The 14,833-nt window shown below is 36.9% G+C and overlaps 1 protein-coding gene across 3 annotated transcripts in view; it reads right to left on the bottom strand.

Annotated features, from left to right (window-relative positions):
• Positions 1-543: 543 nt before the first annotated feature.
• CADM2 (cell adhesion molecule 2) overlaps positions 544-14,833 on the bottom strand; it is a 670,184-nt gene continuing 655,894 nt past the window's right edge. For all 3 annotated transcript variants that reach the window (XM_040582919.1, XM_040582921.1, XM_040582920.1), the window contains 2 exons: positions 9,719-9,844; positions 544-8,110 (listed from right to left, as the gene is read on the bottom strand). In XM_040582919.1, coding sequence (XP_040438853.1) covers positions 7,992-8,110; positions 9,719-9,844 — 245 coding nt within the window. In that variant the 3' untranslated portion in view covers positions 544-7,991. The remainder of the gene's footprint in view (positions 8,111-9,718; positions 9,845-14,833) is intronic.

Genomic DNA, 14,833 nt, shown 5'->3' with positions numbered 1-14,833 from the left:
CCTCTTCCCTGTGACATTTGCCTCTCTCCCATTGAGACCAGTGGCCTTCTTGCCCTTTATAACATCAATTCAGGCATGGTAAGTGGTGCAGAAAACCTTGCATGAATTCTCTAGCTCCTTCAAGAGGGCTAAGCCACCATGTAAGTCCCAAAGGCTTAAATGCTTTCTCAGCACTCGACCTCTCCATAAGGATGAATTTCTCCTACAGTGAGGACAGCATCCAAAAGTCATTACTTTGTCAGTCAGAAGAAACTATAAAGCAATACACAGTAAATGGTACATAAGCATCAAATAAAATAAAATAATTTATAATTATCAGTAAAATACCAGTGTCTTACAGATTATTTTCTTGGATATCTGTTAAAAATCTCAGAATCAATATTTAGCGAAGTAAATGATTATAACAATTCCACTAGAAACAGCAAAATCTGTTCAGTGAACAGTCTGTGTATACAGCCACTGGTCTAAATCAACTCCACTGCCAAGCGGGCAAGCACCAGGAAATATATTAAATGAATAGACAATTCAGAAATGTCCAACAGATAACTAAAATTGAAATTTTATTTTTTTCAATAATATTCATCAGACAATTTTCTGACAAGACTTCTCTGAAAGATGAAGTGCAAATGGGAACCCTGTAAGAATGTTTAAAGAATTGTACATGACATTTTTTAAGCGCCACTAAGTACACATTGAATACTTTGTAAGTATATAGGCATAGCAACATGCAAGTGTCATGTACCTAATATTACAATATGCATTTTGTCTGCTTAAAGTTATTAATGAGGAAATTAAATGAAGTAAATGTGTCTCATCATCAGTGCAATATGTTTAATTCCCATGAATTTTGTTTACAGGTTAGTGGTGGTATTTCTGAACCATTCACATATATCCTTCCCAAGGCCATAAAGTGCCAGTGTACAAGCAGAGTACACTGGAGCTCCTAGGAGAATACACTTACACTGACCATGAATAGATGAAGTTGTTATAGACCCTTCACTAATTACGCCTTATTACTTATTCTAGGAAACTTCCTGCTGAACTGAAGGTTTTTTGTAGTTATAAAATATCTAGGCTAAAAGTAAAGGATGCACAAGGATTGCTTTATAATTCTGTTGGAAAAGAGCTAAATAGCAACTCAAACATGTGCATTAAGGACTTGAGCCTTGTTCTTTTGAAATCAATAGGCGTATTGTACTCAACTTTTATGGAAGCAGGACATATATGAATCCAGTAATCTATGAGTTCACTCTCTTGGCTCACTGTTTAGGCAGAAGCAGATGATTGTAGGTCATATTTGCATATTTCTATGGAAGCTATATAGGGGTATAAGCAAATCTGCTTTCACTGAAAAAGGACATGTGCAACTGCATATTTACTAACATTAATCAATATGCATAGAACGGAGAGAAGGAGGAAGTGATAAAGAATTCAGTCCAGCAATTAAAGATTTTCCTCCTCTTCATAATCAACGTGAACAGTTGATGATCATCACTATTATTTTCTTTACAAGTTATTACATTAAAACCCCTCCTTCTGAACCTATTATGAAAACCCTTCAATGATTTCATTGTAGAATAAGACTAAGAAAATGAATATGTTTGAAGAAAATAGCATCAGTGATTTTCAGCACTATGCATAAGGGCAGGGTAAGGCTGTCTGTAGTTTGTGCTGAAATGTGAGATCAGAGCTCACACATGGAACACTGCTGGCTTGTGCTAAAGTGCTAAAGTGCTGACCCCAACAGGCTTGGCTTTGCACCTGAAATCTTAAAAAGAAAAAGAAAAAAAAGAAAAAAAAAAGAAATGAAAATCCTTGAACTTTTCTTTAATAGGAACACAGACTGCTCCTTTTAGAGGACTTTTTTTCTCCCCTACCTCCTTTCCAATTAGATTGCTGCTTTAGCCCAGCAGAGAATAAATGACTTTAGACACAGAACATGGAGGGCAGATCTATAGTAAACACAGAAGCCATGAAGAATATATATATGGTTTTTTTGCCATCTACTGAGAGACTCTGGAAGCCCCTAGTACTGTAGAGTCATCATGTTGGCTCCACATCTTCTTCCATCTGGTTCTGAGTACATTAAACGTTGCTGCAGAAAATTAACATGGCTTGCCAACAAGATGATTCCTAGATGCTGGAAGAATTCCCTTAAGGGCTGCTGGAAGCGCACAAAGCTTGGAGCATCCTGAGGATGTGGAGTGATGCAGAAGTGTGCTGTTAAACCATGTTTGTACCCTTATTTCCTCCTGAGTTAAAACAAGTGCGGAGTGCTGGGTTAGATTCATCGATAGCAAGCAGGAACTGCCAGCTTTTGTTAACTCCAAGTAGACAACTCCCATTTGCTTTAGAGTTATGAAGTCCACTCTGAAAAACCATGTAGGAAGTCCTACTCTCGATTAAGAGTTTCTACTCTGCTGACATCAAAGGCTGCTCTATCCATTTAATATTCTTTTATTGTTTGCAGTAGTCTTTCCCTGTCCCACATGCATTGACTGTTTTTAATGTAAACATGCTCTGGCAATATTATGTTTAAATAAGTAAGAGACATCAGAATATCTCAACAGTATTGGTATTGCATATTTAATTCAAAAGCTTGCATGTGCTTATAAAAGTTTCTCTCCAAACCTGCATGTCTTACTGGAAAGGTTTGTGTTTCAGTTGGATAGCACATCATTATCTAGTGCTGACTAAATATTGATGTGTTATAGCAGTTTATTTTTAAGCCGTTTGGGATGAATCCCCAGCCAGTGTAAATTGGCCCACATTTAAGGCAATAGAGTGAAGCTGATTTATACCAGCTGAGGCTGTGTCCTTATGCCTTGTTAAAAGCTTAAACTATTCCTAAATTAGTAAAGAACAGGGCAAGAATTATGAACGCAGGCAATTTTTTTTTCCTATATTTAACAGAAAAAAACCCCCAGTGACCTCAAGACTAGACCAAAGATTCAGTAATATTTAAAATGTATACAAACATCTCATAGCTAGTATTTAGACTAAGAGGTAGATGTCATATTCTAGGAACAGTACAGTGTGGAATGATGCTAATGGCAGTTGCTAAATACATCCTGTTACACAGGAACAAAGGAGGGTCATAGCAATGGCAACCACAAGAAGGTTTATGCTATTCTTTTCTTCTTTTGCTATTCTGTGTTATCTATCTTTTGGTGCATTCCTTCTGGAAGGGTAGGATGGAAAAGTGGCGAGAAGTAAAAAGATCAGTAATACAAAACTTCACGTTTACAAAATGTTAGCTTTATCATTAAAAGCATCCTTTGTACTTTGATGGAAGCATTTTGTACTTACAATTTAAGATTACCTGGCATTACTGAGCAAGTAGTGGAAATTCCAGGTGAGGTGATTCAGCAAAATAGGGGTCAGAAGAATGCAGCGCTCTCTCTCTCTCTCTTTCTCTGTTGTTCATGCTAAAAATACCGGGGCATATGGCAGCATATTTCAGCATCTTAACATACTAGGCTCCCTTGAGGACAGAAAAAAAGAGGAAACTTGTGCTGTTGAGCCAGAAATAGATTACAGAACAGTGTTGCCAGACATACAGAGTGCTGGCAGCAAAGCCATTAGTGGAGTCAGTGTCTTACTTTGCCTAAAGGTGTTTCAGTGGTATGTAATGGGCCTCAAAGAAATGGAAAGCAAAGCTAGTGAGAATGAGGAGTGGTATAAGCGTTTTTATAAATTAGTTGTCACTGCAAGTAGAGGAATTACACATATTGCATTAGGATATCCACTGCTTGTATATGTACCTTCCAGCTTTTCCTTGTGACTGTTAGGGATCATCCCCCTGCTTGAAATAATCAAAATGCATATTATAATTACACGGTTTTCCAATATCCATACACAGCAAGTACAAGATACTTACATGTAAGTACACTGTATTTACCTATATTTTTGCATAGTTTTTAGTGTGTACTTTGTGCCACTTAATAAAAAGCATTACTCGTTATTTTTGTTGTTGTTTGTTTTTCTCTGTTAGACAGCTTATTCAATTGAAGTTGAAGTAGCTGGATTTTTGGTATGTTCATCACAGATTAACCAGTTCCTAGGAGTGTAGAGATTAGACACTTGGAGGAGTCTGGGTAAGCGGTGTGGGAAGCTGCAGTGTGAACATGAAGTTTTCAATCACCTCCTTAATTAAGAAATGCAATATTAGATTTACGGTGCTAATTTAATAAACTTACCTTTAATTTGAATGGAATTGTAAAGGTAAGAACTCCATTTTCCTTTTGGTAACACTTTACAATAAGTGGCACTAAATTACACTATAACTGCTATGTTACAGGGAATTACATGTAACTACACTGTAACTGTTGAAATAGCTACTGTACATGTGCGTACATGGTAACTTCAGTGCTGTTACAATCATGAATTACATAATTACAGATGATTCTGTCCTTTCTTTTCATTGAAATAGTTATATATATATATTATACTGTAATGAAAACACACAAGATGTTAACTTTCATGTCTTTTTTAGAAAAGTTGGGTTTCTTCATGTACTCCTTTACAGAGGGAGTCTCAGTGCAAGACGAACCATCCTTAAATAACGTGGAAACTTTTTAGAGTGTTTTAGCTTAAGTTCTGAGCCTCAAGTTAAACATCAGGTTCCTTACACTGTTTCTTGGTTTGTCAGATGACACTAAGAGAGTGGGATGATGTACCCCTTGTCTTCTGATGCACCGCTTTCTTGTTCAAATCATGAGAATGTCCTTGAAGCATTAAAAAAAACCCCAAAACCTACATCAGAAAGTTTAAAAATAATCAGCAATCGACACTGTAAACAGTACACTGGCAGAAACTAGCTACCTGGCCTTGAGAAAACTACTCCGCAAGTGCATGTGGGAGAGGATGTCACAGACATTTTAGTGAGGGCGGTTCCCATTCAGAGCCTCGATTTTACACACCTGCTGGATACCTCACACCATAATAAAAGCGGTATTTCAGAATGGGATCTTGGACAAAGAGAACGGAGGACTGGCTTTTAGCCTACTGAATGTCATTAGTGCTGAGCCATGGCTCTGCCTACAAAAAAAGAGGGATGCCTTTTTACACCTAGTGTCGTAATTTAAACCCGTGAAGCGCAGACAGGCCTGCAAAGTGCTACCCAGGTAGAACGCTAGGTGTGGGGGTTTTCACACCTGCTTTGCACAGATGCAAGGGACATCACCAGGTGCAAGGTAACGGAAGATCAACTGCATTAAAAACAAGCACATGTGAGAAGTTTTAATTGAAAACCAATGAAATAACCTGTTTTAGGTGTACAAGTTGTATCTCTTGCAAAGTTTAAGTGCTGTTTCTACGCCACTGGAGAAAATGGTTTGAAATGGTTACCCCAAGGGCAATCCTGCTTTTGAAGGTCCTACCTGACCTTGGTTGGGTAATGGTTCAAGTAACAACCCTACAGTTCAAGCAAGCTGGAGTTCAGAAGAGTGAAAAAGGCATAAACACCCTGTTGGTGGAGAATTCCACTTGAGCAAGTAAGGCCCTCATCCAGGGAAGCACTTACTTTTAAGCATATGAATAGCGCCTTACAGTTCAATGGAAATCCTCTGAAGCCTGAAGCTGAGCATATGCTGAGTTGAACTGGGGCCCCAGGTCTTGAAATAAAACCTTGTCATATGCCATACTCTACTGTAGCTAATGTAACTTGCTGTTGTGACAAGAACCCATATTTTTGGTATTAAACTGAATGACTTCCTTTGCCAGCCTTTTTTTACATGTGTATGTTTTGAAAGACATGAATATCTTGTAAACCTATACTAGTTTTCAATGTGTCTAGTAGCACCTACCTGGTTCTCTCAAACTACCATATTATATTAACATATTATTGCATTTTTCCACAGATGGGTATGGAGTGAACTGTAAAAACAAGCATGCAATCACATCAATGCAGACTTATTTCTTTAAAATGTCATACTGTATATGATTTATTATGTTAACACTCAACCACATCATATTATTTATGTCTGTATATTTTGAAAAAAAGTGCTGCTTTGATTGATGTCACCCTTTTTTCTTAGAAATTAACAAGATAAATGTCTCAAGAAAAACAATTAAAATACTCTAATATTGTCCTTAAAAGGTTTATACTCTTCTGATAAATAATCTGACACAGCACCTTTATCTTCCATTTTACCATACTACATGATGTCATATTCCAAACTCTCCCTTCCCCACACAAAAATAAAATCCCAGGAGAAAGTCCTTTACAGCAGACCATCATGCTTTTAGGCTTCACAAGTACAGCAACCAGAGAGAAATACTCTTTTGTCAAAGGTGCAGAAGGTAGGAGCAAGAGAAGCTCCAACTAGACTAACTTGCATTCCCCATTGCAGAATCGTTTCCAAGAGCTGTTACGGCAACCTTTTTATTTCATTGGAAGAGGAAATAAGCCGAAGGGCTTACAGTGTTTTGTTGTCATATTTAAGAGCATGTGATTTTTCAGCTGTCAATTACACAAAAATTTTAGAAATAATCCAGAGACTTTCACTGTGGAGCTAAAAGCATGGCAGGAATTCTCTATCATTCACGGTGACATAAGTTTGTACCTCACAAAATGCATAGACAGGAATTTAATATAAAGAATTAGTCCATTTACTGTATACACAAAACATATATCTTTTGTTTTAACACTTCTATTTTTTTCTTTTTTTTTTTTTCTTTTTTCTTTTTTTTTGGCAAACCAACATAGAGAAGCAGCTCTGGAACTGCCAAATTAAAATTTGATAATTTTAGCAACTCAATAGTACTTTTTAAGGATAGTAATCAAATGTGGTTGTAATTTAAAACCTGAGGCTGTGCACTGGTTGTTAGCTTAAAACTACCTTTCCATATAACATTGTGCTTCCATTGTATAACAAAGAAAAAATTAACAAGAACTAGAAAAGTTTGCTGCTGAACAGTGCTAGGACATACAGACAAAAAATACTAATACATGTTATCTACTCAGAATACTGATTTGAGTCATATCTAAAGGGATATAATGGACATTAGAAAATGCTTACTTGTGACTGACTTAGCTACTGCCAAAAAAGTTAAATATGTATCAAATAATGTTTAATTGAATTTATTATATGCACTATATACAGATACTAAAATGCCTTGCAGTTGTGCCCCATGAACACTTCAAATTTGAGTAGGCAGGTGAGTTCATGTGAAGCAAATAAATTATAAAAACAGAAATTACTCAGAAAGTTCTCTAATCTTTGCGATCCCAAAAAGCAATAAAAGGGCAGGACAAATTTATTTCAAATGAAGCACTATTATCTAACTTTGCAGAATCTGTATAACTATTCAGCATGTTTTTACCATTGAAACATGGCACTGTTGTCAAGGTACCATTTAAAACATAACAAATCAAAGCAAAACAAAACAAAAAATTCAGTGGACTGAATTCAGTTTTCTTCCACTGAATCCAAGCATACAGGAAACTCTACTAAAAAGGTTTCAAATTGTGTTTCCTAGGGCATATGTTTCAAAACCAAGTTACTTTTTGAATTATAGATAGACATGTATAAAACATTCTTTGTAAACCTCTAATCTTAGACAACATTTCATGTAAGTAAATTAGGTCCTTACCTAATAGTATTTGTTATGAATATTGTTCTATGACACACTAGAAGGGACATGATAAAATAAAACTGAAAAAGAAAGCTGCATAACATTTAAAAATGTAGAAAACTTGGATTAAGATGATGATTAACATTGTTAAGGCTGTATATTCAAGCACTGTATGTTAAGAGAGCAGTGGATATGAATTTTAGGCAATAAGAAATGTCCTGCTTTAAGCATGATACTGTAATTATAGAATGATGATGTCAACAGCTGATTGTTGGCATAAACTGGCTACTTATAGCAGGTATGCAAGTTAATAAAGATAGCAGAAGATGGCAGAAATGAATTCTGAGAAATGATAGCCAGTTTTCTCCAGCAGTCAGCCTGATAAGTAAAACTCCAAGATTCTAGCTCTGCATCTAAATGAAATACTCTTTTTTCTCCTCTGCATTGACTTGGCTGCCTTCTGCATTGATAATGGCTGTGTCGGCATCAGGTGCATCTTCAGCTCCTTTTGCTTCATTTGTTAAATATGTTCCTATAGGAATCAGTACAACAGAAAAAAAAAAAAAAAAAAAAAAAGGAAAGATTAGGGATTTTTAACTTTACAGTGCATTACAGGAAGTACATTTCTAACAATGCTCCAATTGCTTGCTGAATAGACAAATATTTTTACACGGTTTCAGTATATATCATAAAGGTATGCTCAACTTTCCAATTTGCCTAAAAAATATTTATAGTATTAATACTGATAATGCACATACACAAATTCAAGTATATCCACAATAAATTAAGGAAATCTTCTAATAAAAACCTGCTTTATCTAACTGTAGTAATATGCAATATATTTTGCAATTATAAAATAAGTGATAAAATCTTGGTTATTTCATGGAACAGCTACCCATGGAAAATAAACCAACTCTGAACACTTAGATATTCATAAACAGCTGGGTTTTTTAAAATGGCCACTGATTATTTTTGTATTTCTATTTTTTCTTGATCATATCTATATTTTAATTTTACAGAACTGTATCATAGTCACTTCCAAGAATTAAAAAATTGAGATAGTCTTATTAACTGAACCCACTCACATGATACTATCACAGATATTTTTATGCTAAGGAGAGGAACAAAAAGAATTGTGTGCAACAGTCAATTTTCCCATTGGGAAAAGCATTATTTATGTTGCCAAAAGATGTATAACTGTTCATTCAGGAAAGTAAAACAAAAAGGACACACTTTCACTGGCTCACAAAAAAAATAAAATTGTTTCCCCCCCCCCAGTACAATCAAATTAAAAATATGTTTTTATCAGCTTATGTGTGCTAGCCATATGATTATTGTATCTAAAATGAGATTTAATGAGTTGATACCAACACTAACTTGCTCTTCAGGTTTTTCTGGTGTGTTTTTTTTTTTTTTTTTGAGCGGTTCAGGTAGGGAATCAATCAAGTTTTAACAATAGGTAGGTCTACAAGCCATTTGGAGGTCAAATCTCAAGAAATTATTTTGGATTTAACTAGGTCAAAATAGGATCATAAAGAAGCTTAGTTAGAAGTCAGTGTCACTCCATCCCTGTTATCTCTAATGGCAGGGGGGACTGAAAATGGAGTAAATTCTTAAGGTGAAATCTCTGAATAAATTAAAGCTTGGCCTAGGAAAGAACCCCTTATTCCAGTGGAATCATTGGTAAAAGAGTCACTCATCTGAAAATTCACCACTGGCTTCTAACATCACCGCTTATATACATACTTAAAGCATCAGCACAATTTATTAAAATGAAAAATCTTGTTCACTTAATATAGATACATATGCTGGTGAATTGATATACTAGTTAAAACTATGAGATTATGTAATGAAGTGTCTACAGCTACGTGCCAAAACCAAGGGGCAATCTTACCTCTTAGTCTCTAAATCACTGACTTTTGAGATGACCTTGGGCACGTGGCTAGACATCCTTTGCCTTAGCCAGTCCACTGGAAAAGTGGGTAAAATTCACAGGGACTTCACTTGCAACTAGACTGGGAACCCAGCTTTCTTGGCCAAACCATTTAGCAGGTGGGGGAAGGTGAAAGGGCACAGCACTCCCAGATGAAATTATGCCTCACTTCCAAAAGTTACCGAACTTCCACTTAATCTGTCCTACCTTTATGTCTTGCCAGGTATCGACCAAGGAGAATTATAGAACATAGTGTTACAAAGACAACTACAGCCACTATTCCTCCTATAAGAGCATGGTCGGGTCCAGTCTGTCCAGCCAAAGCATTTGGATCTAGAGGGAGAAACAAAAAGCAAAAGTCGTCCTACACAGACAAAAATCGACAGGAAAACTCACAATACCAAGTTTTATACCAATCATCCTGAAAATAGGGCATTTCCCTCTTTAATATTCAGCATGGTTATTCCCACTTTTACTACCAGTATCTTATCAACAACATAGCGCTGCTTGTATTCCCAGATTGTTAAAGCCCTGAGGACATCAGGGTTATGAAAAATATTACCTTATTCTTCTTTGGCAGAGGTTATTAAATGGGAAAGGTTTCTGGTTTTGTCCTCATCATTTTACAATTGAAAACCTAGCCATAGCTATTTATAGAAAGAAAAACAAGGAACTGAGAATTGGGGATCAGATAGCATCAGCAGAATAGTGTCTGCATAATACATAATTTATAGAATTGATTCTCAGTGGGTAACCCTTATATATTCTCTTCCTCTCGTTCCTGTCCTATTGCACCAGAAATAAAAAGGCAGATAAAGTGCAGCCATGCCAAGTTCCTCTGCACACGGCTGAGTCTGCATGAATTTGGTCAGATAAAGGTATCAGGCAACCTGAAAGAACATCATTCAGTCTCAAGCATCAGTTTGTGAATTCACTATGAATACTCAATTAACACCCAACGTTAGCAGGCTGTAATAGACATAATAATGTATTAGCAGGTTCATTTTACTAACTGCAGAGCGCTAGGAATACTGCTGGATTTGAAGCTTTCTGTGCTGGTCATTTGCCTGTTCTGTTGCCTGGTACTTCACAAAAGTTGCAAAGAGGCAATCATGGGAAATGGCACTACTTAGGGGTGAGTAATTCTTTGGAGCTTTTGAACAATGAACCAGCAACCTGTGACTGTTGACTCACCTGAAATATGCAAAAGAAGGTAAAAATTCAATCTAAGGATCATGGTAAGATTTCTATTTTAATGAAAAAGCCTCTGCTATGAAGTAATAGTAATTCTCTGAAGATGCTATTAGCATGTACTGTATGTTGCAGTCAGTCTACTCTCACTGCTTCAAGGGCATTTCCCTTGTAGGAGCTGTTTATATTCTACAAATAGTTTGCAAACAACTTCTTTGCTTTGCTAAAGGGAAAGGCAGGAAAAATATTTACACGGAAAAGAGGGCAAGTCTGTAAAGATGATAGAAGGACCTCTGATAATGCCAAGGAGGTGTGATTCCATGATACCATAATTACATTCTGCTGACCAGGATCATCATATAAGAGTAAGATGTATAGATATATCTACAAATATACAAGTGTACAAAACTAGAATGTTATATAGATGAAATAAAAGAATTGTGTTTTCCCCTCCTTTTGTAAACTGTCAGGCATACAGAAACTACACTTTTAGGTTTGTTGGAGCACAGAGTGGCACGACCACTGTTGCAGTTCTGCTCTTAACAGTCACTGAAGCCATCAGGCATGGCTTTGTCACTTATTGCTGGCTTTCTGAGCTCCCTGTCTTTTTATTCTGGCTGCTAAGAGGACTTTGGGGAAGCTGGCCACAGCACTTCTGTGAACACGATGGCAAATACTAGGTATGGGCCTCAAAAAAGCTAGAAACACCTTATAAAGTGAGCTGTGCCTGACCCTCCTCTGCCTCCATGAACCTCCTGGCATGATGCTACTGCTGGTGGCACTACGTCGAGCACACAGAATCAGTCCAAGGGGACATTGTCTCTATTTTGGTGATTTGAATTGACCCCAAGGAGTTCTGTGCACCAGCAGCCTCACAGAGAAAAGCCAGATTGCTGAAGTCTTGCCCTCCCCAAAAGCATGAGCTTGGAGCACGCAGCCACCCCTTCCCACACTTGCAAAGGTTCCCTTTTCCAATGGGAGTAGGAAGGAGGTGACTGCTTGCTTGAGAAAATGTAAGGTGACAGCTTGCTGCAGGATTGTCAGCCTGCTTGAGCCATCTAGCAAATTCCTCCCTTTGTAGTGCCTGTAGCAATGTTGCTGTGAACCTCCTGCCTGCAGCAAAAGGCAGCACCCATCTGGGCACTAAGGAGCACCAACGTCCCCAGGAGCTGCATGTGACCTGCAGGAGATGCTCTTCCCCAACACCGGGCCAGGCGCAGCATCATCGTGTTTTCCCACTAAAAGCTAACTCCTCCTGGAGGTATTTTAAGGGATAATATACTTCCTGATGCAGAGTATAATCCAAAGAGGGGTTAGCACAGTGCTTTATTTAGAGGCATTTTTTGAAAAGCTGATTGCAGTGTACAGCCTCAGCTCAATACCCAGATTTACAACGTATCTCCTCTATGAGCTTTAATAAACATTATAGATAAAAAGTCCTCATAATACACTGAGATGAGTATGCATCTGTGTTTTCATCCCTAGGTGATTTCCTCCATGTCTACTCACTCCCCCTCTGACATACCTGATGTGACTACATGAAGTGACCTAAAGCCAGCAGAAATAAAAGGTTCCCACCTATTAGTGTGGATTAATGAGATTCTACTGCTGCTATAGGTTGAAAACTTTTACTTTTAAAATTAATTTAGGTATTCATTGGAATGCAAAGGTAGTATTCCATTTCTGATGTAATCTCTTAACCTTGGTATCAAAACCAGATTATGTTCATTAGTATTGCTAGACCAGTTTGTCCAGGACAAAAACTTGAGCGTGACCTATTACCATTATATTACCAGTGAAGAATTGATTTATTAAAAAGAAAAAAGGAAAGGAAGGAGAGGAAGGAAGAGATGGAAAAGAAGGAAGTAAAGAAAGATCCTCAAAAGTGGACAAACATTTTCTTGAGAAACAAGCATTCTTTCATCTCAGAATGAAAATCTGTACAACATAAACAATATTCTGAACAGGAAGTGCACCTCATAGAAATACTCTCCTCATATAAAAATAATGTTAGCATTAAATATAAATATGCTCTACATTATGCATACAGAGTAATGCACTATACTTTTGCCTTTCATGAAATGACCTAAGCCCCATGAGTGAATTATAGATCTGGGGCCATCTATCATCAAATAAATAATTACTATGTCAAAATGTGCCTGAACAGTATCTGAAAGATAGAAATACAGGGGTTTGGAATTTTGGGTTTTTAGCTATTTATACAGTGAACTTGTATAATTATCCAAGCGTTCTGGGCATTTGTATTAGAAACTCTCATTAAAGTACCTGAAAGTGCCAAGTGTGTATTTGGGCACTGACCACTCCACAGTTTGCTTTCCAAAAAACAGAACAGTATTCAGATTATTTGTTGAATCCTATTATAAGCTTCATGGGCTTTACCAGGTAAGAACTACCCTGTCACACACATAACTCCAGCAAATGAAATCTTAGGTATGCAACTGTGCAATAAATACTTATAATCCAGCTGTTTCCATTAAAAAAAATAAATAGATTACTCTGTTACTGTTTTAAATGTAGACTGTTTTTTTACTGCATGAGCACAGCTACAGTAGTCATGGCTTGAAACAGTGAAATTAAAATTTTGTAATCAGACTAGAACTTCTTCAAAGATCGGGGTTTTTTTTTTTCTTTATTTCATCCTTTGATGAGACTAAGGAAATCTTATAGCAAGATAATGACACAAAAGCTCATAATTCTCTTTTGTTTGTTTTTGTCCCCAATTTAGGAAGCCTCTTTGAAATACTGATTGCTGATGCCGTGAAGCTGCACCCATTTTGAAGTTCTGGGTTTTGCCCATTACTGTTTGTTCAGAAACTTGCAGAATTAACACACTTAAAATGATAAGAAGAAAAAAATGTATCAAACATTAAGAAATGAAACACAACAGATAAATCTTAGATGCGTTTAATAAATAGGTATGTGTTTTTTATGACCTGCTGACAAAGTTTCAGAGTAGAATATTTTTATATGAATTCACCCGTTAGTTAAGCAGAGAAATTCTGGAACGGTTTTTCATGCTTTTGCATAAAGTATATGTTAATTATTCATCTAATTTCATTTTCTTGTGCATAAGTTTCCTCCTTATTTATGCATAGTTGACTTGACTGAGCAGGCTGCAGGAAAGGGTCAGATAACCCTTCCTTGAGCAAAGGGAACAAACACATTTCTGAATGCTGAAATGGCATATTTTTGGGAATATATGCTCAAGTAGCTCCCTCTGTTGCAGAACGTCGCTAACATGTATTTTTGGCTCAGATTATGAAGTTTTAAAAAAATCACTCTGAGCGTGAGAGGTACCCAGGTTTGAGGCATGCAAAATAACAATTTGTTTTGACCATTTCTGATAAAAGAAAAATAGGAAATAAAGTTCTTAATTTGTTGTGGAGCTTAAATAGAATTCACAAAATGAAGATGTATTATGCAGATGTATTATTCATAAAGTACTGTTCCTTAAGGCTGGGAAAAAACCAGGGATGTCCCACTTCTCAGAGAAGTGCACAAAACACCAGCCTACAGTCACTTTTACTGATTTAATGAATAATCAATTGCTGAGGCAAAGTAGAACCGCTCCAGTAAGGGAGCCTGGGGCACGGCTCCATGTTATAATTTATGTGGAAGAAAAACCTCTTCCAGTGACTCATGCTTCTTTCCCCATATTCAGAGACCACAGGTGATAACTGTCCAACTTGCCAATACTTTGTAGATTTGCAAAAGCAATTGTTTGAAGGGCCTGGTTCAAAATCAGATTGGTAAATCAATGAGCATTTCAGGGTGGGGAAACCCAAAAAGCACAAAAAGTAAATAAATTGCTCTGCCATATTTGAAGGGTTGTTGAACTGTTGCAGATGAGGGCAGAGTGAAAATGTGTGGTGGGCTCCCACCCCACTCTCCCAGACAGAGTATCTCTGGAGAAAATCTAGCAAGGAACGAAAGGAACCACAAATCATGAGGCATCTAAACCTGTACGACTTTTAAGTGCCCTAGCCAGAGGAGACCAAACAACCATGGGAAGCAAGTAGTTCTGGATTTTGTTAAGTCCACCAGTGAATGTAAGTTAAATTAGAAATGTTACCCATTGAAATTTCTCAGCATTTCAAATTAATTTCCTAA

The sequence above is a fragment of the Falco naumanni genome, chromosome 2 (genome assembly GCF_017639655.2).
Source record: "Falco naumanni isolate bFalNau1 chromosome 2, bFalNau1.pat, whole genome shotgun sequence".
NCBI lineage: Eukaryota > Metazoa > Chordata > Aves > Falconiformes > Falconidae > Falco > Falco naumanni.
This window is presented reverse-complemented; position numbering and strand designations above follow the sequence as displayed.